Source organism: Anomaloglossus baeobatrachus, chromosome 5 (assembly GCF_048569485.1).
Source record: "Anomaloglossus baeobatrachus isolate aAnoBae1 chromosome 5, aAnoBae1.hap1, whole genome shotgun sequence".
Taxonomy (NCBI): Eukaryota; Metazoa; Chordata; class Amphibia; order Anura; family Aromobatidae; genus Anomaloglossus; species Anomaloglossus baeobatrachus.
The window spans coordinates 104,174,794-104,202,139 of NC_134357.1; the positions used below are offsets into that span (position 1 = coordinate 104,174,794).

The 27,346-nt window shown below is 48.5% G+C and overlaps 1 protein-coding gene across 2 annotated transcripts in view; it reads right to left on the bottom strand.

The window, feature by feature from the left end:
• ANKRD22 (ankyrin repeat domain 22) overlaps positions 1-27,346 on the bottom strand; it is a 107,700-nt gene that overhangs the window by 40,564 nt on the left and 39,790 nt on the right. Inside the window, exons 1-2 of one of the 2 annotated variants that reach the window (XM_075348738.1) lie at positions 18,289-18,304; positions 1,159-1,252 (exon numbers count right to left, since the gene is read on the bottom strand). In XM_075348738.1, the coding sequence (XP_075204853.1) occupies positions 1,159-1,179 (21 nt within the window). In that variant the 5' untranslated portion in view covers positions 1,180-1,252; positions 18,289-18,304. Of the gene's footprint in view, positions 1-1,158; positions 1,253-18,288; positions 18,305-27,346 lie in introns of those variants that run through there. The other variant, XM_075348740.1, reaches the window with a different exon arrangement.

Sequence of the window (27,346 nt, forward strand, 5' to 3'; positions counted from 1 at the left end):
CGCAACAGATGGGGGCGGGTACCCACACTAGCGATATCGGGACCGATATCGCAGTGTGTAAAGCCCACTTAAGATAAAAATACATTTGGATTTTGGGGATGTAGAACTTGGGTGCAGAAAATATCTCTCCCTTATACAAACCCACATGGATGCTGTGCATAACTTCACCTCTATGTATGCAGTGACTGCTATGTGTGTATATGAATAAAGAAAGCCTCTACAGCCATGTATTCTTACCAAGAATATCTATAAAATGCTGGTGTACCCAGAATATGAAGCATTAAGTAATGTACCTACATACGGAGATAGCTTGAAGGTCTCGAGTTCCTATGTAAGAACTTAACCAGATCTTCAACTATCTCATACAATGACTTCACATAGATGTAACCTATTGTGAAGCCCCATTACAATTCTTCACTGCCTTTTTGTACCTGGGCTATAGATGAGCAAATAAATGTTCAGGATTCTTGTTCAATGGTCAGGTCAGTATTCTGTGTGCAGCAGTCCTGGATCTTCCTCCTACCTGCCGCCATATGCAGCTCCTCTTTTGATTACCCAGGCTGGTGTGACGTCGTGTGTGCATCACTCCGCAATGATGAGGTCGTAACAATCGGTACAACCTAAAGGTTTGTAGGGATCCCGTCTGGCAGTCATGAAATACTGACCAAGGTCCTGCAAATAATCTATCCATCCCTAACTATAACCACTTCCTCTTTTTGGTCTCTATTTATATTAACAGATTCTTTCATTTACAAGTAGGACTTCAATTTTACTGGACACATTTCAAACATGTATAATTATATGGATTCCCGTGTATTATACAGACACACCCTTTCAAGGATCCTATTTTTCAATTCTCCCCCCAATATAACGTACTGTCCATAGGAGGACTGCATTGGGCCACACATTGTATGTGACTCAGTATATCTTGGACAGGTCAACCATCAAAACCCGAAGTTCTCTCAATCCTGTGCAAGTATTTCTGGAAAAGGACACAGTTGCATAAGATGTAAAAAAATTATATGGTACAACAAAGACCTCTTGTGACTTGAAATACAGGAAAATCACAACATCCACCTTAAGTGGTGACAAGTCTGTGTCTACTGCATACACGGACATACACTAAAGTTACATCCATACACACATAATCCAACGTACCTCAGAGTACAAAATGCCCATGTCCTCTGTAGATCCGGGCTGTTCTTGATCTGTAACTTTAAAAGTCCAACTCTTCACAGTCAAATGCTTTTAGCTAGTAAAAGAATAAAGCAAGTGCAAAAATTAAGTAAGACCTTACATAGTCGATACTAGTTGGAAGTGTGAAACATCCTGACTTTGAAGGATTGCTGCTGAAGATGCCCAACCCATAAGTGTCGTATTACTTAATAGATGACACGACTAGAACAAGTTACGACATTGTTGGTCTCAGTCATTGTGCACACACGGACAGCGGAAAGACGTGTGACTGTGTGTAAAAGAGAGATATACTGTATGTGTGTGTATATATAAACACAAAAACACATATTTAAAGGGGTTGTCCAGAAGTTTGATATGGATAACCTGACCTTAGGAAATAATATTAATGAAACTCTTCCCATTATTTTTTTTCCCTAAGGTGTGTGTTCTCCATGCCACTCCTCATCTGAATGATGTCACTGCTCTTCAGACTATTTGGATCACTTTATGCATGAGCCGGAAATCTCTCTTATAATGAAAGCCTATGGAGCATCGTTCTGACACTGCATAAACTTAAAAGCCACTTCCAGGTCAGGCAGAGCACAGCGTGACCTGGAGAGACTGCAGAGAGGTGACATCACTGAGAAGAGGAGCAGAACGGTGCTGGGTACTGGAGAGGAAAGTAATTGGTGAGCATATTAACACACACACACACACACACACACACACACACACACTAATGTGCCACCCCCACGCCTGTAGCAGCCGAGCTGCTCGGATCCAAACCCGCTGTGTGACCCGGGGGTCACGCGGACACACCAAATGAAAAGGGGGGACGTAGTTGTACAGCCCTGGCTGTATTCAGTTCGTGACACCACCCACGGTGTGTGGTGAAGTGGGACTCCATCGCTGCAGTTGTGGGACACCCGAGGGCGATGTAGTGGCAGCTGGATATTAACCCCTCCGTGGGTAGGGATGGTTGTCCCGGGACCCAGTGTCTCTGTGCAGGCTATGGCAATGGCAGGGGCTTGCGCGCCCGGACGTACCAGGGGATGTTTGGTTACTCACAATTAAATGAATCACACGAGTCTTTTGGTAAACCAAGGTGCTTGTGGCCGGCCGCCGCAGTCGGTTGTACTCTGGTCCCCCACCCGGGCTGGTGGTCGCCGTCTTTTCCCTCTGCACTGTGTTTGCTTGTGTTGGACTTCCCGGTATGGAACACGGGAGTCCGCTCCCGGCTTGTTGTGTGCCTGAGGAGCCGTGCCCGCTGACTCTGACCCGTGGGATCTATCGGGCCCTGGTGGTTGCCCTATCCCTCTCTGTGGGTGGTTGTCTGCTTTTGGGACTTTGGTTGGGACAGGACCTATAATCCTACCCTCAATCGGTTGATTAGCTAGGCCGTTGGTTCCGGTCCTGGCTTCAGGGTCAGAGTACCCCCTCTGTGCACGGTTTTCGGGTCGGGTCTCTGGTGTCGGTACCGACAGGCTCCAACCCTGTCCCGGTCCACCTTGGATCTCCAGCTGCCATCTTCCCGTCGCCTGCCGACGGAGACCACCGTCTGCCACCTAGCCAAGGTACCAGGGCTCCAACCCTGGTACCGTTCAACTTGAGCTTCTCCTCTGCTGGAGCTACACCTAGCCCCAGCCTCCACACCTCTGAACTTGAACTACAACTTCGTCTCCTCTGTTTTCCCGCCCCAGGCTGTCTAGACCCATAGGTGGGCGTTCCCTAACCACCTGGTCCCGCCCACTGGTGTGCCTGTCTTGCCCTGAGGGGGGTGACTAGGGTTTCAGGTCGGCTGTATATAACCCTGTGGGGGATGGTGTTCTGCGGGGGTTGCTGTGTGACCACCTGGTTTTGCCAGGGTGTCACACTAACTATACTACATACACATGTATAGAAAAAAAAAAAAAACTTCATGGGAGTGCTTCTCTAATGAATAACTAATAGGGATCTGACACCAAACACTCCCAATGATCCTCACCAGAAGTACACAGTGTACAGAGTCAGATCATCACAGCTCTATATACTGCGTGGTGGACTTTCTCAGGCACCATAGCTCATAGACCTTCACTAGATTAGAAGCTATGCTGGAGTACCCAAGAACAGCCATTACTAAAAGTACATATCAGTAGTGTTCTAGTTTTATAAACCATTTACTTCCAGCAGTTGCAGGACCTGTTAAAAGGAGGTTGTTCATTACTTGGACAACCGCTTCTCAGTCTGTTTGCCCCTGGTAAAATAAAACCACGTATACTCTCCCGGGGCTCACGTGAAGCTGTTCTGTCATGCAAGCCCTTTGCCCAATCAGTGCCGGCTTCATTCTCCCAGTCTTCGATCAAATCGAACATCAATAGTAATGGCCTCTTTACACGTAACGACATCGCTAAAGAGATGTCGTTGGGGGTCACGGAATTCGTGACGCACGTCCGTTCTCGTTAGAGACGTTGTTGCGTGTGACACGTACGAGCAACCGCTAACGATCAAAAATACTCACCTTATCGTTGATCGTTGACACGCTGTCCATTTCCCAAATATCGTTGCTGTTGTAGGACGCAGGTTGTTCGTCGTTCCTGCGGCAGCACACATCGCTATGTGTGACACCGCAGGAACGAGGAACAACCTCGTACCTGCAGCCGCCCGCAATGAGGAAGGAACGAGGTGCGTGGGATGTTCGTCCCGCTCATCTCTGCCCCCTCCACTTCTGTTGGGCGGCCGCTTAGTGACGTTGCTGTGACACCGAACGAACCGTCCCCTTAGAAAGGAGGCGGTTTGCCGGTCACGGCGACGTCGCTGGGCAGGTAAGTAGTGTGACTGGTCCGAGCGATGTTGTGCCCCACGGGCAGCGATTTGCCCGTGACGCACAACCGATGGGGGCGGGTACGCTCGCTAGCGATCTCACTAGCAAGATCGCAGCGTGTAAAGCGGCCTTAAGACAGAGCTGCGGCTGGCCAATCACTTCCTATTGACGTCCAAAGGTAGGGAGAATGAAACCGGCAGTGATTGGGCACAGGGAACATGTGAAGTAACAATCCCATGTGAAACCCGGTACAGCGAGTGCTGACACCACTGGTACGGTGCCAGAGGGGAGTAAGGGTGGTTTTATTTTAGCAGGGGTAAACACTCAATTGAAAAGGGGTTTTCTGATCAGTGGACACCTTTAACAGATAAATGGTCAAAATCCCGGGAGGGTCAGAAGAACCCCAACAATCTGATATTGAAAAGCTCTCCTAAGAAGAGGTCCCAAATATAGTAGTCCTGGACTACCTCTAACTGAAGTAGGGAACATGTCATGCACATTACAGCATCATATGATTAGACGACAACATGTCTTTCTAGTTACGTGATATTGCGCAGGTAAAATCATACTGAAAAAATAACAGAAAAAACAAACAAAAAGAAAAAACTTTGTTTTTGTGGATTATATTTGATACTAAAACTATTACAGATGAATTTATCATCAAAACGGCCATATTCTATAAATTAATAAATTGCAGTAGTAGCAACAAGTTGGACATTATGGTTTTCCCCTCTCAGGTCACAACCATTATCAAGAGTTGTAAAATAGAAATCATATTGACTGTAGCAGGTGTGTGCGCTTGTCATTAAATTTTCACTTTGTTATTGATTGAACATGCCTGCTAAACTACACAGTGTCATCAGTTTATCAGTTTCTGATAAGCTAATGCAAGAGTGACCAGATAAACCAATAATGGTTTTCTCCCCTTTAATCTTTTGTCACTTCCACACGGTGCGTTTTTCTTGGCGTTTTTGCGCGTTTTTCGGGTGCGTTTTTGGCCTCAAAACTGCATGACTTTGCTTCCCCAGCAAAGTCTATGAGTTTTCATTTTTGCTGTCCCCACACAGCGTTTTTTTTCAGCTGCGTTTTTGTGGTGACCACAAAAACGCAGCATGTCAATTATTCCCGCGTTTTTCACTGCGCTTTTCATCCATTGAGTTCAATGGGATGTTGAAAGACGCAATGAGAAACGCAAATAGCTGCGTTTTGGTGCGTTTCTAAGACCAAAAACGCAGCTATAAGCGCAGGAGGTGGGTAGTAAAGTGACGTGTACAGGAAGAGGATTCCTTCTGTCAGTATAGACAGAAGCATGAATCCTCCCGGTACCGTCACCGCCGCGTCCACCTCCCGTCCTGTGCATGTATGCTGCCGTGCGGCGCCATGTACAGGCAGGAGGTGGAAGCGGCTGCGAAAACAAAAGTTAACAGTAGAATAAAAAAAAAAAAAGTTATACTCACCTGTCTGCAGCCTCGCGGTGCCATGCCCGCTCCCAGCTCCTGTCACGGTATCGCCGCTCCCGCTCCGGCTGTGTGCAGTCTCCCCGGGGCAGGACCTTGCTTGCAGGACCTGGCGATGGATCACCTGATGCAGTCACCTGACGCATCAGCTGATCGAGTCTCGGGCTGACGCGGGCGCCCGGCCGGTATCAGCGGATGCGTCAGGAGACTTCATCCCTGATTACCGGCAGCTACTGCAGCGATGGGACAGGATCAGACTCCCGCCCCATCGCTCCGGGAGCTGCCGGTAATCAGCACATAAGTGAGTATTATTTTTTTTTTTTTTCCACCGATGCATCAGCTGATTGTATAATCGGCTTTTATACAATCAGCTGATGTGTGATGGGATTCACATCCTTTAACCTGACACATCATCTGATCGCTTTGCCTTCCAGCAAACCGATCAGATGATATTGGATCCGGATTGGACGGCGCGGGACCCTGACCCAGGATTACTGCGGAGGGGGGTTTATTTCAATAAAGATGGAGTCACTAATTGTGTTGTGTTTTATTTCTAATAAAAATATTTTTCTGTGTTGTGTTTTTTTTTTATCTTTACTAGAAATTCATGGTGGCCATGTCTAATATTGGCGTGACACCATGAATTTCGGGCTTAGGGCTAGCTGATAATATACAGCTAGCCCTAACTCCATTATTACCCGGCTAGCCACCCGGCATCAGGGCAGCCGGAAGAGTTGGATACAGCGCCAGAAGATGGCGCTTCTATGAAAGCGCCATTTTCTGGGGTGGCTGCGGGACTGCAATTCACAGCGGGGGTGCCCAGAAAGCATGGGCACCCTGCACTGTGGATTCCAATCCCCAGCTGCCTAGTTGTACCCGGCTGGACTCAAAAATGGGGCGAAGCTCACGTCATTTTTTTTTTAAATTATTTCATGAAATTCATGAAATAATTTAAAAAAAAAGGGCTTCCCTATATTTTTGGTTCCCAGCCGGGTACAAATAGGCAGCTGGGGGTTGGGGGCAGCCCGTACCTGCCTGCTATACCCGGCTAGCATACAAAAATATGGCGAAGCCCACGTCATTTTTTTTTTTGGGGGGGGCAAAGAAATCCTGCATACAGTCCTGGAAGGAGGATGCTGAGCCTTGTAGTTCGACAGCTGCTGTCTGCTCAACTGCATACACTATTGGATGGAGGATGCTGAGCCTTGTAGTTCGACAGCTGCTGTCTGCTGTCCTGCATACACTATTGGATCGAGGATGCTGAGCCTTGTAGTTCTGCAGCTGTCTGCTCTTCTGCATACACTAGTGGAGAATGAAGAACACATTGAAGAAGGAAATGACATCAGACCTTTTTTTTTTTTGTTCACTGATAAAAAACGCAGTGAGCAAAAACGCAGCAAAACGCAGCAAAAAAACGCACCAAATCGCGGCAAAACGCGTGCGTTTTTTGCCGCGTTTTTTCGACGCAGGTGCGTTTTTGTGCGTTTTTAGCGGCCAAAAACGCACAAAAACGCAGCGTCAAAAAAACGCAGCGTGTGCACATAGCCTTACAAAAATGTAACAAAAGCTGGCTGCTTCTCTAACTTCTGATTTACTAGCATATGAATATTTTTTGTGAAAATCCTCCTTACTAGTCATTAGAGTTTAACAAAAATATTTCCGACATCCAGTCATCTGTAAAGAAAAAATAAAAAATAAAAATATATATAATAGCTGCACACTGAAATGCTATAACATGCATTATTGAATATAGGAATGTGCAATTGCAATACTGCATTTGAAACTATGTTTAAAGATGAGATACTAAAAGCATAAATTGGCTAATTCATAAGAGCCCAACAGCCAGCTACAAGGCGTATCTCTTTTTTGGGACTCTAACCTAATTTTCTCTATCCATGGTGAAAGCATACAATTTTATGGGCAGGCAGGATCCAGCTTAAAGTGAAAATGCCTTGGTTCTCCTATACTCTATTTATAATCACCACTGGGCTTGAGAGCAGCAGTATAAGGCCATGTGCCCACGGGAGAAAGTTACTGCGGAATTTGCTGCGGAAAACCCGCGGATTTTCTAGATTTTCCAGATAAATCCGCGGGTTTAAAGTACAGACACTCCCCATGTTATCCTATAGGATTTGGGGAGTGCTGTATCAATACTGCGGTATTTGCAGCTGTGGAAAATGCTGCGGATGTCCTGCAGCCGCACGTAACTGCATGTCCATTATTCATGCGGAATTATCTGCTGAATTTCTGCCTTTCCACTATGGAGATACAGGGAGGGAATTCCGCACAAAATCCGCAGGTTTCTCGCAACAATTCCGCAGCAAGGGATAGCTGCGGATTCCGGGGAGTTGCTGCGTGAACCTGCGGAAATACCTGTGTAGTGGGTGGGCCTACCCCCTACTAGTTTAGCATAGTTTACCCGGCATTGTGATTATTAAAAGTGTTGATTTTTATTATTGTATGTGTTGTGTTAGGGCACCCCCTAGTGGCCGGGTGGGACGGCTGTTGCCACCGGGGAAGGAGGAGTCGGCCGGATATCTAGGGAAGGTCTGAGTGTGTGTGAGGGAGAAGGATCCGGGACAGCAGGCAGTGAACATCTGCAGCGGCAAGTGTGAGTGTGTGAGCGGAACACCAGGGGGCACCGGAGCAAAGGAGGTGGACGCAACCTCAGGGTCTATTCCGCTGGTGTGGGTCCAGTGCGTGCTTGACCGGAGAGTGGGAGCCCGGAGAAGAGGAGTATCTAGGGCATACCCCCACCAGAGGGCGCGTTTGGGCAGGTTGTCCCCAGCTCCACCAATATTGCCGGAATCTGCTGACCGGAGTGTTATTTTCTGTGTGAATAAATGTCAGTTTTTATGCATTTCAACTTTTGCCTGAAGACTCTTTGTGCATCGGCCGGCGAAAGAGACGTCCCACACTGCACAATCAAGTCAGCCCCCGAAGTTAAAGAAGTGGTGGAACCAGGGGTCTGCCTCAGTACCAGTGCCACGACTACACAGCCGGAGGTGCCCCTGGGTCATCACTTCACCTGCAGAAAAGTCCACAGGTACCATCTCCCATGGGCACAGGGCCTAAAGATACTGTCAGCATATCATAGCCTTCATCTGTAGTTATGAGTTCACACCAAGGGCCTTAGTTCAGCAGATTTTTAACTTCTTTAAGTGACTGATACAAAAATTATATTTATCAATGTGTTTGTAGATTGATTTTTTTATTTCACTTATATATCTTTACTTAATATTTTTTCATCTTGAACAAAAGAGCATTTTCTAAAATTTAAGTTCAGCTGTTAAGTCTAAAAATAAGATCCTCATTATAAAGGAACGGTCAGTGAGGACTTTGTACACCATTGTTACGTTTGCTTGCCTGATGTAATATAAAAGGCCTAAGATGAGTAGAAGAATGCTACATCTGCCTTTATGATCAAAATGAAACTTTTTCCCATTAAAGTTTGGCAGCCATTGTTAACATTCAATATCAAGACCTTCAGCTACGTGCATTGATGTTTGAAGCAAAAAAGGCCTCACCCCAACCTGTAACCAAGAAGACTTAATTACCACGACTGGTTTTTCCAGTTCAACTGAGAGTTTATTATAATAACATTTATACGATTGCATTGTATGGCTGTCAGGCTAAAATGGAAAGTTAAGCTCCTTTATTTTTTTGCTGAAGAGTGATAGGACACACAAGAAACATCTTAGCCTAAAAATCTGGTCAAAATTTCCTTCTGACATGTCGTATGATCTGTGACCTCAAAATGCTAAAAATATCCCAAATTAAGAGTGTCCATATGTGCCGCCCCAGCAGCGGACGAACCGCTCGGATCTGGTGGGGATTATTCGTGGCTCGAGGGTCTCCGAACCTGGGGGCTGGGGGCCACTGTTAAATGTAATAGGGGGGGGGGGTAATTAACAGGGGAGATATAGTTTGTGACACCACCCGTGGTGTGCGGTAACTGACAGTACCGCCGCTGCCGATGGGAGTACCGGGGTTGATGGAATGGGGGCAGCTAGATGACGTTTTCCCTCCACGGGTAGAGAAGGCCCCGGGACTCTGGATGGTGGGGTGCCGGGGAGCGCAGGCTTGCTGGAAGCAGGGGATGAGCAGGTACTCACTCAGACAGCATCGGTGAAGAAAGCAGACTCTGACAATAAGGTAAACCAAGTATCTGGGTGACTCTGTCCTCTTGGGGTAGCCCGTCCGGGTATTCATCCCCTGCAGTACTGCCTGATGGTCCAGAGCCTGCCTCCGTGCACAATTTTAAAAGTGTCCAAGTGGCCCGTAAGCATAAAGCTGTCCGGGCCCCGCTCCCTACTATGGATAGAAGAGGAGCTTGCTCTCAAGGGCTCACGCTTGGGATTTCTGTAGGCTGCTTAAATTGGAAAGCCCTATTCCCCTTGTTGAGCTAGTGCCCCTGATCTCTGAGCTTCGTGGAGACAGCCCATAAAGTCACTATCCTCCGCAGGTTAATTGCCGGGTTGCTTGAAGCTACTCCTCGACCTAGGGACCAGTACCCCACCGTGCTTTGGGTCCCGGACTGGCTATTGTACTCAAGCTGCTGACCATCCTACAAGACTAGGTCCAGGCACCCAGTCCTAATATCACGCGACCAGGTCTCAGACTCCTGTGGGCCCACACCACAGTCTGCATCCCAACCTTTACTTCCCGGGAGCCACACGCTCCCCTTGCTCCTCACTGCTCGAGGGCTACTACAGAACTCACTTGTCACCTCCCACCAAACTGCCTGACCTCTAGGTGGGCGGCCCTATTCCAGCTTAGCAGCCCACTGGTGTGCCTGACAGGGTGTGGTGCGAGGTGTGATTGGGATTTTTGGATGCTGGTGGAGGCAGTACTACAGGTTAGGAACCCAGAACCATGGGGGTTTGAGTCCTGCACTAAGGATAAAGAGCGTGCAGTACCCTGTGATGACCTGACTAGTGGAGGTGCGTCACACATATAGTGCCTAAAAATACTGGTTATATATATTTATCTGCTACTGAAACTTTGATACGACATTCATTTTAATGGTCCTTAAAAGGAACTAGTCACCGGGAACATGTCCTATCTGAGGTTTTCTTTTTTTGCAGCAGCAGTTTTTATTAGATCAGACTTTTTCTTCTCTTTGAGACTGCAAAAACTCTTAGGGCCGCTTTACGCGCTACAACATCGCTAGCAATTGCTAGCGATGTCGAGCGCGATAGCACCCGCCCCCGTCGTTGTAACGATATGTGGTGATCGCTGCCGTAGCGAACATTATCGCTACGGCAGCGTCACACGCACATACCTGTGTAGCAACGTCGCTGTAACCGGCGAACCGCCTCCTTTCTAAGGGGGCGGTTCGTTCAGCATCACAGCGACGTCACAGCAGCGTCACTGGACCGCCGCCCAGTAGAAGAGGATGGGAGGAGATGAGCAGCCGGAACATGCCGCCCACCTCCTTCCTTCCTCCTTTTCCGGTGGACGCAGGTAAGGAGATGTTTATCGTTCCAGCGGCGTCACACATAGCGATGTGTGCGGCCGCAGGAACGACAAACAACATCGTTACTGCAGCAGCAACGATAATTGGGAATAGGGGGGCATGTCACCGATGAGCGATTTTGAACTTTTCGCGACGATTCAAAAATCGCTCATAGGTGTCACACACAACGACATCGCTAAAGCGGCCGGATGTGCATCACAAATTCCGTGACCCCAACGAGATCACTTTAGCGATATCGTAGCGCGTAAAGCCACCTTTAGGCTATGCGCCCATGGGACAATGTACCCGCGAATATATCCGCAGGTGTTACACATCGTGGCTCTCTTGTTGCAAGGAATGAGGTGGTCCCCCATTCCTTGTCTGCCACGAGCCCTCCTGCTCAGCAGCGCCAAAGGTCTGGGAGACTGCGCAGTCTGCAGGAGTTGCCTCCTCAGAGACACAGCAGAAGGGTGACACCTAGTGGTTCTCCTCTTGCAAGGAATGGAACGGTCTCCCATCCCTTGCCTGCCACGAGCTCTCCTGCTCAGCATCACAGAGGCTCTGGGAGGTTGCGCAGTGTGCAAAGAATAGATGCTCAGGGAAGCAGCAAGACTTCCCATGTCTCTGCACATTGTGAAACCGAGGATCCCGCCTTTATGACCCAGAGGCAGGAGGATGAGCATGTGCTCCACGTGACGTCTTCTGATTCGCTCACTGATATCACACGGCCCCATGACGAGGCTGGTGATGTGCTGAATCCTGACTGGCTGGGCCAGGACGTCACGAACCCTGATTGGGTCACGCCCGTCTCGCGCCCGCCCTTGGGTGGAACTACACCTCCTTAAAAGCTCCCCCTGCCATCATGGCGGTGCGCGACCGTCCTTCTATGTTTGGATGTCTGGCAGTGTGCTGCCACGCCACTGCTCAGGCATTATTGTCTTTTGTGGGCTTGGCCCTTGCTGCTTAGGCAGCACCTGGTTTGCAGGCCGTGTTCCTGCCTTGCTGCTCCGGCAGTATCTCCTTCGGCAGGCCGTGTTCCTGCCTTGCTGCTCCGGCAGTATCTCCTTCGGCAGGCCATGTTCCTGCCTTGCTGCTCCGGCAGTATCTCCTTCGACAGGCCGTGTCCCTGTCCCAGGTGAGCTCCTCGAGTCTCCACCGGACTCACCTGGTTATTGAAAGCACACGTGCGTGGGCACCTCTGTGCTACCCTCGTGCCATATCTTGTGACTCCCGCTGGCACACGTGCGTAGGCACCTCTGTGCGTCCCCGTGCAACACGTACACAGATCGAGAAGCCCCGAGCCATACAACCCTCACGGGTTAGGGCGGACCGGTGTACATAGATCGTCTGTGACATTCCAGACGATCACTAGTAGCAACCCGCTCACTCTTTCCTGACCATAGCAGCGGTCCCTTACACCGCACAGTGGACCTTGACCGGCGGAAGCTGTCCATTTCCCATCTTGGCACGCTTCCCCGGGTCTCCCTCGTAACAGCAGGTTTCCCGCAGCAGCTCTCCAGAATCCGCAGCTACCCATTGCTGCGGGATTCCAGCTAAATATCTGCAGTAAACCTGCGGACATTCGTGCGACTTACCTGCGGAAGTCCCGGCCTCTATCTCCATAGTGAAGGAGTGGGAATTCCGCTGATATTTCCGCATGAATAATTGACATGCAGTTACGTGCGGCTGCGGGACATCTGCAGCATATTCCGCAGCCACAAATACTGCAGCATGGATACAGTACTCCCCATGTCCCATAGGATAACATGGGGAGTGTCTGTACTTGCTAAAACCTGTGAATTTAGCTAGAAAATCCAGATAAATCCGCAGGTTTTCCGAGGCAAAATCCGCGAGTACATTGTCCCGTGGGCACGTAGCCTTACTGTTGCCATGATTCAGTCTGAAGTACTGCAAATCTCTAAGAATAGTCTTCCTAAACTCAATATTTTCTCCAATCTATCCTGAATGGAGCAGGTGTCGCGGGCGGAGGAGGGGATGCTGCGCTCTCCCACTGCTCGGGTCCGGCTGCTGCTGCTGCTCGGTGGTGGCTCGAGCGGTGGGCCGGATCCCGGGGACTCGAGCGGCGTTCCTCGCCCGTGAGTGAAAGGGGGTGGTTTGGGTTTAGGGATATTGTCCGTGACGCCACCCACGGTTGTGGTGAGGTTGTGACACCACCGCTGCTCTGGACGGGGATCCCGGGAGCGATGACAGGGAGCAGCTTGGATGTTGGTTCTCCCCTCCGTGGGTAGGGGGGTTGGTTGTTCCGGGGCCCGGTGAGGGGGGGGAAGGATGGATGGCAGGCCGGTACGGGGCCTGGCGAGGTGCAGGGTCGCAGGGGCAGCGCTGTGCCGCACGGCACGGTGGTACTCACTCAGCCAATGATGAGGACACAGTTCTCGGTAAAACACACGGCTGGATGGACGGGTCCCACAGACGGCTGCGGTGTTTCTCCTCCTGGCAGGTTGATGGTGACTGCCTTTCCCTGCACCTATGTAGTGTAACGGTTATAATTGGTTCCCACCGGTAACCCGCTCCCCAGCTTGGATGGGTGCTGAAGGAGCCCCTTTTGCCCGCAGGCTCTGGCCCTGGGAACTTTAGCCTTGGCGGTGACTGTGTTTCCCTCTCTCGGTTGGACTGTCGACTTCTGACGGGACTTGGCTGCTGGGAAACCCAGGAGGTTCCCTTCGCTAACGGATTTGGCAAATTCACGGCGACTCCTAGCCTTGCCGGGGTCCGTAAGCCCCTGCCGGGTGGTGCTGGCTTCTCTTTGCGTACCGGTCCGGTACCGCCGGGCCACTGCCCGTCCACGGTCCTTACGGTTAGCTCCAATAGGCCACTCCTGCAGACGGTCACCACCGTCTGCCAACCTTGCTGATCTGTCCGGGCCACACACCCATACCAACTTCAGGCTGCTTAACTGCCACTTCACTCCTCTCTCACCTCTACTCAAAACTCATCTCCCTCTCTCTGCCTTACTTTTCCCGCCTCCAGGACTGTGAACTCCTGGGTGGGCGGGGCCAACCGCCTGGCCCACCCCCTGGTGTGGACATCAGCCCCTGGAGGAAGGCAACACGGGTTTGTGTCTGACTTCGGTGTGCCTGACCGGGAGTGTGGGGTGTGTAGGTGTTGTTATCTGTGGCCCCTGACTTGTCCAGGGCACCACACAGGCAGTCATATGTTTGTCCAGCCACTATACTGATGCCTCCATCCTGTAACATTCATTGCACTGGTTGACCATCAGCTACAGCATACAATATAAGCTATCCCTCCTATCCATACAGCTCTCCACAGATCTGCACCACCCTCATCTCTGTCTACCACCCTAATCGTACTCTCCAGTCCACGGCTGATTGAATAGTAACATCCTCTATAATCTGAACTTCACACTCCCATCATCAAGACTTCTTTGGAAAGCATTACCGTACTTCAGAAAATTTGGTTAATTTCTAGAATCCACAGTTTTCAAACACATCTCTTTACCCTTTAACTTACAAATGTACCTGTCCCTTCTTATAATTCATTCAAAAATCTGGTCCATTATATCCCCTGTTCCCACTTTATAAATAAAGATTATTAGATTATTAAATCCAGTGCTTGGCTATCTCAGTCTTTGTTAGACAATGGCATGGCTTTGTATTTGCTTAGTTTAAACAGGTAACCTTGAACTTCCATTCTCAAGATTAGCGGGAGATCTTAGCAGTGGAACTCCAACAGTAAAGCTGGTGTCACACATAACGACGACGACAACGACGTCGCTGCTACGTCACCATTTTCTGTGACGTTGCAGCGACGTCCCGTCGCTGTCGCGGTGTGTGACATCCAGCAACGACCTGGCCCCTGCTGTGAGGTCGCCGGTCGTTGCTGAATGTCCAGCTTCATTTTTTGGTCGTCACTCTCCCGCTGTGACACACACATCGCTGTGTGTGACAGCGAGAGAGCGACGAAATGAAGCGATCAGGAGCCGGCACTGGCAGCTGCGGTAAGCTGTAACCAGCGTAAACATCGGGTAACCAAGGGAAGACCTTTCCCTAGTTACCCGATGTTTACGCTGGTTACCAGCCTCCGCTCTTGCTGCCAGTGCCGGCTCCTGCACTGTGACATGTGGCTGCAGTACGCATCGGGTAATTAATCCGATGCATACTGTAGCAAAGAGAGCAAGGAGCCAGCGCTAAGCAGTGCGCGCGGCTCCCTGCTCTCTGCACTGTGACATGTAGCTGCAGCACACATCGGGTTAATTAACCCGATGAGTGCTGCAGGAGAGCAAGGAGCCAGCGCTAAGCGCGGCTCCCTGCTCTCTGAACATGTAGCACAGCGACCTTATGATCGCTGCTTCTGCTGTGTTTGACAGCTAAGCAGCGATCATAACAGCGACTTACAAGGTCGCTGTTACGTCACCGAAAATGGTGACGTAACAGCGACGTCGTTGTCGCTGTCGTTTAGTGTGACACCAGCTTAAGGCCGAGGCCACATGGGGCACTAGTGCGATCCTCGCATGACACTCAGCTCACCCTGGCAGCACAGCAGAGCCGAGTGTCATGCTAGTGTCCCTGCGACCGAGGTATGACTGTGCGAGCGGACCTCAGCTGGGGGGGGGGGGTCGGGTCGGCTCTGCAGAGGGGAGGGAGGGATTTATCTCCCTCTCTCCTCCGTAGCTGGCTATTGCCATTCTCGCGCTGCACTCGCGGTACACCGGTGTACCGTGAGAGCAGTGCGATTTTTTTTTTTTTTTTTTTTTTTTTTTTTTTTTTTTTCTCGCCCAATACACTTGAATGGGTGTGAGAGAAAGAGTCTCGCATTACAATCGCAGCATGCTGCGATTCTTTTCTCGGTCCGATTAGGGCTGAGAAAATAATCGCTCGTGTGCTCTGACACACAGGCTAATATTGGTCTGAGTGGAATGCGATGTTTTTCACGCACTGTTTTTCACGCTACAATATATCTTACGATGTGTCGGTGGGGTCACGTCGTAAGTGACGCACATCCGGCATCGTAAGGTACATTGTAGTGTGTGACAGGTACGTGCGATTGAACGTTAAACCGTTCATCGCATACACGTCGTTGAATCCTGACAAATTGCACGTCAGGTTGTTCAATGTTCCCGAGGCAGCACACATCGCAGTGTATGACACCCCGGGAACATTGAACAGATCTTACCTGCGTCCTGCGGTTCCCGCCGGCAATGCGGAAGGAAAGAGGTGGGCGGGATGTTTATGTCCCGCTCATCTCCGCCCCTCCGCTTCTATTGGCCGGCTGCCGCGTGACGTCGCTGTGACGCCAAACGTCCCTCCCTCTCCAGGAAGTGGACGTTCGCCGCCCACATCGAGGTCGTATGGACGGGTAAGTACGTGTGACGGGGGTTAATCGTTTGTGCTGCACATTCAACAAATTGAACGTGACACACATACGATGGGGGCGTTGCAAATCGCATACGATATCATATGCTGCTCGACCGCGCTTGCGGCTCGGGTCCGGCTGCTGCTGCTCGGTGGCTCGAGCGGTGGGCCGGATCCGGGGACTCGAGCAGCGCTCCTCGCCCGTGAGTGAAAGGGGTGGTCTGTCGGGGTTTGGGGTGTCGGTTTGTGATGCCACCCACGGTGTGTGGTGAGGTTGGGGTACCACCGCTGCTCTGTATGGGGATCCCGGGAGCGATGACAGGGAGCAGCTGGGATGTTTCTCTCCCCTCCGTGGGTAGGGGGATTTCGGTGGTCCCGGGGCCCGGAGTTGTTGACTGGAAGGTGGATTGCGGGGCTTGGCCGGGTGCAGGGTCGCGGGGACAGCGCAGTGCCAGGCGGCACGGTGGTACTTACTCAGCCAGTAACGTACACAGAGTCTCTGGTAAAACAAACGGCTGGATGGACGAGTCCCACAGACGGCTGCGGCGGTCACCCCCGGTAGGTTGGCGGTAACTGTCTCTCCCTGCACCGGTGTTGTGTTCTCGGCCCCGATGGCTTCCCACCGGTAACCCACTCCCCAGTGGTATATTTGCCGGAGGAGCCCCTTTTGCCCGCTGGCGCTGGCCCTGGGAACTCTAGCTGTGGCGGTAGCTGTATTTCCCTTCACGGTTGAGCGGTTGCCTTCAGTCGGGTCTTTGCTGCTGGGAAACCCCGGGGGTTCCCGTCGCTGACGGATTTGACCGGTTTAACGGCGACTCCAAGCCTGGTCGAGGTCCGTAGGCCCTGCCGAATGGTGCTGGCTTCTCTTCGCTCCCCGATCTGGTACCGGCGGGACACCACCCGTCCCCGGTCCTTACGGTTGGGCGTCAATCGGCCTCGCCTGCAGACGGTCACCACCGTCTGCCAACCTTGCTGTTTCTGTGCCCGGGCCACGTACCCGGACACGGCCAGTCAGCTCCTCCACTACTACTTCCTCCACTCCACTCTAAACTCAACTCCAAACTGCACTGAACTCTTTTTCCCGCCTCCAGGACTGTGAACTCCTCGGTGGGTGGAGCCAACCACCTGGCTCCGCCCCACCTGGTGTGGACATCAGCCCCTGGAGGGAGGCAACAAGGATTTTGTGTGTGCGGCTGATGTGCCTAACCGGGGTGTGGGGTGTGTTGTTGCAGTACCTGTGACGTCCTGGCTTGTCCAGGGCGCCACACAGGACTCTGGGGAGCATGAGCGGGAGCGGCAGGCATGACCGGTGGACGCGTGAACAGGACCAGTGAGGAAGGAGCGGTGGTACGCTGGCAAGACTGGATCAGTGGGTACAGAGCGGTGGTGCGATGCAGGTGCGACTGGCTCAGTAGGTACGGAGCGGTGGTGCGATGCAGGGACCGGCTCAGTGAGCAAGGAGTGGTGGTGCGATGGTGAGACCGGCTCAGTAGGTAAGGAGCGCTGCTGGGACACCGGGAGCATGACAATACACCTCTGTTTCCAGCTCATGGAAGTGATATATGATAAAGAATATATATATATATATAATATACGCGCACACACACAGTGGGGAAAATCAGCGTTTGATACACTGCTGATTTTGCAAGTTTTCACACCTACAAAGAGTGGAGAGGTCTGTAAATTTTAGCGCAGGTACACTTCAACTGTCACAGACTGCATAAAATAAATAAATGCAGAAAATCACATTGTATGATTTTTAAATAATTAATTAGCATTTTATAGCATGAAATAAGTATTTGATCACCTACCAACCAGCAAGAATTCTGGTTCTCACAGTTATTATTTCTTTAAGAAGCTCCTACTCTGCACTCATTATTTGTATTAATTGCACCTGTTTGAACTCATTACCTGTAAAGACACCTGTTCACACACTCAATCACACTCCAACCTTTCCACCATGGCCAAGACCAAAGAACTGTCTAAGTAAAACAAAAAGAAAGAAGAGGGCTCCTGTGTCAAACTGTAACATTAAGCAAGAGGTGCAGGAGTAGTTTCACTCACCCCCTCCTGTTGTGCTGGCAGGCACAACTCTGGACTATACCGTAATCGTTGGTTCTTTTACTTCCGTCCCCCTGCGAGGTCGGTCCAGTGGAGAGAGGTTTCCAGGAATCGATCACATTCACCACCACTGTGCACTGAGTAGCACAGCATGAGGACCTCAAACTAATCTGCAGGCTCTGGATCACGCTGCCGCTCCAACTGCCCGCTCCCTGTCACCGGGAGCTGAGTCAATAAGTAATCCAAAAATGAAAAAAAGAGAGTGGGGGAAAAAAAAAAAAAAAAAAAGAGCGTTTTATACCAAATTAAATCATGATAATTTTAATACTTTTTAGTTGTTGTATCTGTCAGTCGTTTTCTAATCTATAGACAGTATAATTTTAAATTCACTTTCATGCTTTTTGAACTTGCTTAATTAATTGCATCTAATGGTTTAATGATTTGTTTTAATAGATATATACAGTGTGTTGCGAAAGTATTCAGCCCCCTTGAATTTCTCAACCTTTTCTCACATTTCAGGCTAAAAACATAAAGATAAAAATTTTAATGTTATGGTGAAGAATCAACAAGTGGGACACAATGTGAAGGTGAACGAAATTTATTGTTTATTTTAAACTTTTGTAAAAAATAATAAACTAAAAAGTGCGGCGAGCAATATTATTCATCCCCTTTACTTTCAGTGCAGAAAACTCACTCCAGAAGTTCATTGAGGATCTCTGAATGATCCAATGTTGTCCTAAATGACTGATGATGATAAATATAATCCACCTGTGTGTAATCTAGTCTCCGTATAAATGCACCTGCTGTGTGATAGTCTCAGTGTTCTGTTTAAAGCACAGAGAGCATCATGAAGACCAAGTAACACAACAGGCAGGTCCATGATACTGTTGTGGAGATGTTTATAGCCGGATTTGGTTACAAGAAGAATTCCACAACTTTAAACATCCCAAGAAGCACTGTGCAAGCGATCATATTGAAATGGAAGGAGTATCATACCACTGCAAATCTACCAAGACCAGGCCGTCCAAGAGGCTCATGATCACTCTGGATGAACTGCAGAGATCTACAGCTGAGGTGGGAGAGTCTGTCCATAGGACAACAATCACTCGTACACTGCAGAAATCTGGCCTTTATGGAAGAGTGTCAAGAAGAAAGCCATTTCTCAAAAAATATCCATAAAAAAGGGTTGTTTAAAGTTTGGCACAAGCCACCTGGGAAACACAAAAAAAAACATGTGGAAAAAGGTGCTCTGGTCAGATGAAACCAAAATCAAACTATTTGAGCACAATGCCAAACTATATATTTGGCGTAAAAGCAACACAGCTCATCACCCTGAACACACCATCCCCACTGTCAAACATGGTGGTGACAGCATCATGGTTTGGGTCTGCTTTTCTTCAGCAGGAACAGGGAAGATGGTTAAAATTGATAGGAAGATGGATGGAGCCAAATACAGGACCATTCTTGAAGAAAACCTGTTGGAGTCTGCAAAAAAACCTGAGACTGGGACAGAAATTTGTCTTCCAACAAGAGAATGATCCCAAACAAAGCAAAATCTACAATGGTATGGTTCACAAATAAACGTATCCAGGTATTAGAATGGCAAAGTCAAAGTCCAGACCTGAATCCAATCGAGAATCTGTGGAAAGAGCTGAAAACCGCTGTTCACAAACGCTCTCCATCCAACCTCACTCAGCTCGAGCTATTTGCTAAGGAAGAATGGGCAAGAATTTCAGTCTCTCGATGTGCAAAACTGATAGAAACATGCCCCAAGCGACTTGTAGCTGTAATCGCAATCGAATAATATTGCACTCCTCAATTTTCAGTTTATTATTTTTTATAAAAGTTTAAAATAAGCAATAAATTTCGTTCAACTTCACAATTGTGTCCCACTTGTTGATTCTTCATCATAAAATTAAAATTTTTATCTTTATGTTTGAAGCCTAAAATGGGAAGAAGTGGGAAAAGGTTGAAAAATTCAAGGGGGCCGAATACTTTCGCAATGCACTGTGCATAAAATAGAATAAATATAACATTATTTGTCAACTACCTGATGAACGGAATGGAATGTCCTTGATATGCATATCCTCTCTGCGGTATGTTTTGGATTAGTGCAGCGCGCAGAACACTGACCTTTTCCACTTTTGGATTACCTAAAAAGCTGTCTAAGGACACAGGAACAAAACTCTAGACCTGCACAAGAAGGTGTGGTCACTGCCAATTCTATAATAATAATAGCTGCCACCACCAATCATCGATACAGGCCAATTGAACACCCATTACAGGTAGCGTATGGCTTCAGGGATGCAGTTTATAGAGCAAGAGGAACATCGCTATCAAATTTTATAAAAGTAAGCAGTGTTTATAAAAATAAAATGTTACAAAGCAAACAAACGAACACAGTATATACAGTTACATAAAATAAAAGATAACAAAAAGAAAGAACTAAACCTGTGTCCCAGATATTGCTCAGAGCTTAGAGGGAAGAACTATTAGAAAATAAGGAACAATGCTGCACTGAAGTGCATATTCCTGCACTGAACAAAGGCGTTGACTCAAACGTCTGTATTTATTAAACAATAGGTCACTCCCATATACCTCCCCTTGAGGACCTCAGATGCGGCTGGTCATAGGATGTGGCTCCAATCTCTAGAAAATCAATAAATGGGCACCAAATGCCAGAAAAAAAATTATAAAATATATATCTTTATTGGTAATTTGCAATTTCATAAAAAATGACTTTGCATTACTATGTAGTTGTTAGAATGGATTTAACCCCTGTCTTCCCCACTTACTGACGTTGCCAGATTGAGTCATTTTGTCCAGTTTAGCTTTACATTTCTTTCCTCCTAACTGGTCTGCTGCATATAGATTGTTATTGCATATGTTGCAGGCAGGGGTGACTGACCACGGCAGGGAAGGCTACCCGAGGCGCTCAGATCCGGGATCGCGGCTGTGGCTCGAGTGGCAGCCGGATCTGGGGCTCATGCAGCAGCCCGTCACCCACAACAATAAAAAGGGGGGTATTTACAGGGGAAGAGTTTGTCAGTGACGCCACCCGTGGGTTGCGGTGATAGTTTGGTGACACCGCCGCTGCCTTGGTATGGGGCACCCGGGACTGATGGAGCAGGGCAGCAGGATGGTATCCCCTCCACGGGTAAGGGAAGTGTTGTCCCGAGGCCCAGGTGTAGGTGGTGTGCAGTGCTGGGGCGTCATCTGTAGGCTGGACCGGATGACACTGGTGTACTCACTGTTGTTGAATAAACCACACAAAGTCCAAGTAGTAAACCAAGTGCTAGATACCAGTAGCCTCCGGAGGGGTGTGCTCGGGTCCCGCACACTGGTTGACAGGATTTGGGCCCTTCCTCCTGCACTTCAGTGTTTTGTCTTGTGTGTTGACTAGTCCGCATAAAACGGGAGAAGTCCGCTCCCGGTGTCTTTGCTGTGGGAGTGGTTTCCCGCGAGAACTGACCCTTGGGATTTTTGCAGGCACTTGCAGACGCCCTATCCCCTGCGTAGGGCTTCCGTCTCGCTCTATCTGGGCTCTCTGGTGGGACAAGAAGTGGAATCTTTTCCCCTGCTGGCTAATTGACAAGGGACTTGTGTGTCGCCCGGGAACCAGGGGGTACTCAGATCCGGGCCACAGGGTCACTTCTGTGGGTATCACGGTGGCGTGACCCGGTCTGTGATCCCAGGCTCCACAGTAAAAGGGGATTTGGTAAGGGAGATTGTCCGTGACGCCACCCACGGTTGTGGTGAGGTTGGAACACCACCGCTGCTCTGGACGGGGATCCCGGGAGCGATGGTATGGAGCAGCTAGATGCTATTTCTCCCCTCTGTGGGTAGGGGGTTGGCTGTCCCGGGGCCAGGTTATGGGGTAAGCAGGGAGCAGGGCGCAGTTCTGCGGTGCGGTGCCCGAGGGCACGGGCGTACTCACGGGCGTACTCACAAGTAATTCACACGGAGTCACTGGTAAATTAGGAATTGCTGGTGTCCGCAGCCTTCGGTACCGGGGTGTTAGTGTCCCACACACGGTGCAGCAGCTCCTGTTGTTCTTTCCCTGCAGCCAAGTGCCTTTTTCTCCACTCTCTTCCTCTTTCTCCTCAGCCGGGAACGGGGAATCCACTCCCCTGTAGTGATCCGGGTCACCCTAGGTACAGAGGGGCCACCGCCCTGCTCCGGCTACCTCTGGCCCCTTCCTCACTCACAGCCTGTCCCGGCCCTCTCGGAGCACGCTTCACTTTCAGCCTGGGAGCTACAACTCCAGACTCCTCTTCTGTCTGTCTCTCCAAAAACTCTGCTCCAGCCCCTCCCCTCTGCTCTGCTTTTCTCCTACCCTGGGGGATGTGGTATGTCCTGCTGCACCGGTGTGAGATCAGATTACCAAGGAGGATTAACTTTCTGTGACAACCTGGCTTTGCCAGGGCGTCACACTTGAAGCTGTCCTCGCCCTAGGGTCCAGACACCCCGACTGTGCACGGCCTCCGGACCGGATTCCCGCTGTCAGCACTGGCGGGCTACAACCCTGCCCCGGTCAACTTTAGGTCTCCTACGACCGGATCTCCATCGCCTGTGGCCCTGCTCTGCCATCTTCCACCTAGTCAGCAGTCCCGTAGGCCAGGGGCTCCGACCGCTGACTACCACTCCACTCCTCTCACTTCCTCTGTCAGCACTGTTCTGTGTCTCATTTCTCACTCTAGCTGACGTGTTCCCTCCCCTGACACCTCAGAACCCCTAGGTGGGTGTCACCATCTGCCTGGCCCCATCCACTGGTGTGTCCCTATTGTCCGGGGGGTGACTAGGCTTTGTGGCTGATGTTTGTACCATTGTGTGGGGTTGTGTTGGTAGCATAAGGAGAACAGAGACCTGCATCTGAAAGATGGATGCAGTCTCCTGTGACAACCTGGTTTTGCCAGGGCGTCAAACATATTCTGACCCAGGACATTGTTTCTTAATTATAATCCATCTTTGTAGTCAGACACTCCCCTGCTGTTTTGTCCTCACCTTCTATTCTGTATATATTGAATAGATCCTTATGAGATTGTTCTCTTCATTTTTTACGAAATTGCAAATTACCAATAACGATATATATTTTTATTAATCATTTTTTTTCTGACATTTGATGCCCATTTATTGATGTTGGTATTGGGTGTACCCAAAAGTTGGGATTATGATCTCACTTACTTCTCATTTTTTGGAAAAAAAAACATTTTAAAATCTCTAAAAAATGTATGTAATTGCCAACTTTTAGGATATCTTCGCCACTGGAAGTCTCAGGTTGAAGATTTTACCGCCATATTCCCCATCATGATCCATCGTGGTACCCTTATGATAACACCAGAGGGTCCTATTTCAATGAAGGCAGAACAGGGGTCAGATGTAGAGTTAAATTGAAAGCTCTTGGTTGATTTCCAAATTATGATGAAGCCATGTTTTACTAGACTGATCTGTTATGATCTGGTAACTGTGGATGATCTCGAAAAATCCCATGAAGAAGGAAAAAACAAAACCACAAGAGTAGTTGGAAACTGAGCTGAACGCAATCACCTATCAGACAACACTAGAAGTAGCAGTGAGATATTCCTAACACAACTAGACACCTCGTCACTGCCTGAGAAACTTGCTACACCTCAAAGATAGAAATGAGGAATCCTAACTTGCCTCGGAGCAGTCCCCAAAGAAATAGCAAGCCCCCAACATGCAACAAGGGTGATGTAAGAAAACACAATACACAGTTAAAAAATATAGATCAGCAAAGGTGAAGTCCGACTTACTAGATAGAACAGGACAGGACAGATAACTGATTGCGGTCAGCAAAAAACCCTGCAAAAAATACCAATCTCCTGATAATAAAAAATACTGAGACCACACAGACTCTTCCCCACTATATCAGGTACTCTTGTGCTTGACACTTTAAACAGAACTGCAGATATAAATTTGGAAGAAACTAAATCACAGAAGAAGTAATATTCTAAAGTGCAAATAATCCAAAACTGACCAGGGAGCAAGCTCCTTTTCTTACTGGAAGGACTGCCCTGCTCACAAAAGCAGAAAGACAGATTCTCACATACAAGAAACCAAACACAGAACCAAATGGAATACGCAGAAACACTCTTAAGTGCTTAAGTGCAAATCCAGCAATTAAAGGGAACCTGTCACCAGTTTTTTGCCCTATAAGCTGCGGCCACCAGCACTGGGCTCTTACATACAGCATTCTAACATGCTGTATATAAGAGCCCATGCCACTGTGTAAAACATAAAAAACACTTTATAATACTCACCTAAACCGATCGCTGCAGTGGTTGTGGTTCAGATGGGCATCTCTGTTCTCCGGTGGCAGCGCCACCTCTTTTGGCCATCTTAGTCCTCCTTCTGAAGCCTGTGTTTATGGCGTCTATGTCATACACACTTGCCGGTCCCGTGAATGCGCACTAGAATTCTTTTATCTGTCCTGCTTAGGGCAGATCAAAATGCGCCTGCTTAGGACCTGAATGCTGGCGAGTGCATATGACGTCCTACGTGTCATGCACTGCGGCTTCAGAAGGACGACAAAGGTGGTGACAAAGATGGCAGAAAGAGGCGACGCCGGCACCGGAGGACGAGAACGCCCATTTGACCCACATCCACTGCAGCGACCGGTTTATCTGAGTATTATAAACTGGTTTTTATGTTCTACACAGCGTCCTGGGCTCTTATATACAGCATGTTAGAATGCTGTATATAAGAGCCCAGGGGTGGTGGCCACAGCTAATAGGGCAAAAAACTGGTGACAGGTCCCCTTTAAGCACAGAAACAGTAAACTTATCTGGAGTAGATTAAGTACCAAATAAATGGGAAAAACAGAAGGAAAAACAGCCAGCCATTTTTAGAAGCAGGCAGGAACATTTATCACCGGCGACCGCAAGGCACACAATGCTCTCCTAAATAAACTAGGGTGATCTGCAATAAGATTTCCTGGATTCCCAATTACTTCATTCACCTGTCGGAATCACAGATTCAAACTCAGCTTCATTACCATTCCTGGCCACCAGAGGGAGCTCCACACCGGTACCCCTTCGGATAACATTTACAACACTGATCATCTCATACAATTACATTATGGCATACAGGTACAAATTAGGCTGCTTTCACACTACGTCTTTTTAACATGCGTCCTGAACGTTTTTTTGCTGCAAAAGCGGATCCTGCTTTTACAGCAAAAAATGCATGCAAACGCATGTCTTATTTTGTAGGATCCTGTCACTGGATGTTTAGGGGCGGGCATTGGAGTCATGTGATCGGGAGTGAGGGGAACTAAACGTGCCAGACTGGGAGCCGGCATCTGACAGCTGCGAGGCTCGTAACCAAGGTAAACATCGGGTATACTTGCTTGGATACCCGATATTTACTTTGGTTACAAGCGTCTGCAGCTGCTAGGAGCCGGGCTCCCTGCACACGTTACCAATGTAAACATCGGGTAACTAATATAAGTGGTTACCCGATATTTACCTTGGATACGAGTGTCCGCAGCTCTCAGGTGGGGGAGAGGGAGGGGGAGAGACAGAGAGAGAGGGAGGAGAGAGAGGGGGAGAGAGACAGAGGGAGGAGAGAGATAGACTGATCACGGAGGCTGGTTTCTGGGCATGCTCAGTAGAGCAAGCAGGATCCTGCCTATCAGCATGCCAGCGTTCACATGTGTTTGCATGCTGTTTAGTCAGGATCCAGCAATTTGCAGAAGTTGGACGCAGCTCAAAAACGCTACAAGTAGCGTTTTTGAAAGATGTTAAAAAACTGCAAGTCGCTGGATCCTCACTATAACGCACGCAAACGCAGGTGAACGCATGTTAACGCGAGTCCATTGCAAATGCGTTGAAATGAAAACGCATTTGCACTGGATCCGTTTCTGCGTTAAAAAACGTTCAGGACGCATGTTAAAAAGACGTAGTGTGAAAGCAGCCTTATCAGGACTTTTTAAATTGGAGCGGTGTTGGCAAAAGCAATAAAATAATTTTTCAGACACAGGAAAACCTTCATTTTTTTCCCCTTTAAATTAATGGGATGTAAATGAAATATATCTCTGTTGTTATTATCTTCGGCCACCAGATGGGGCCAGCTATAAACAGCATATTGTGCCATGTGATGCGCTGCTGGCAAAATCTGAAGGTTTCAAATGTTAATGGTCTATGTATTAGGATCATATAACATTCCCATTTTTATACATGTTGTATATAAATTATTTCTGCTGTCTGCTATGGCTCCATTAATGAAACCCATTTCACGGCACATTTGTTTGCTTCGCACATGTAACCTTGAGTAAGGCCCCATGCACACAGGCATATTATGGATGTGTTAGTCAGATCTGTAATAAGGGGCCTATGACCTGCTTTGTAAACATAATTTACCTCTATGTGCTTATCGTTTAATATGATGGAACGTGGATATCTGATCTGCTCGTGAGTTTCAGGAAATTCATCATATAGTGGCTTTTTCTATTGAGAGTAGCTTAAAAGTATTCTGCAAGTTGAAGCTTTTATTTATTTTACCTTTTGAATATATTTTAGTGAGGTTTCTTCAAAAAAATCTGTTACCTCCAAAAAAAAAGTGCTATTTACCTGCAGATATAGTGGTGATCACGGAATACGTGTGGCAACCTTACAGGAAGCTCAGCTGCAGGGACAAAATGAAGTTTTATTATCCCTGCAGCCACTTGCTTCCAGTCATTGGGGCAGTGAAGGAAATTTTTAGCGTCACTGCTTACTATAAAGTGAGCATCCCTGGCCCCACATAGATTGACAGTCTACTCTATGCACACACATGCTGCCTAACTGGCTGTCAGTCATTGTGCCAAGGCGGGGAGAAATTACGGGGCACTCACTGTGTAGTGATCGGTGACTAACTGCTTCCTGCCCCATTGACTGAAAGTGAGCAGTTGCAGAAGAAAAAAATAAATACCATATTATTCGTTTTATAAGGACGCATCGGATTATAAGACGCACCCCAAGTTTAGAGATAAAAAAAAATAATTATATAATATATATATATATATATATATATATATATATATATATATATATATATATAT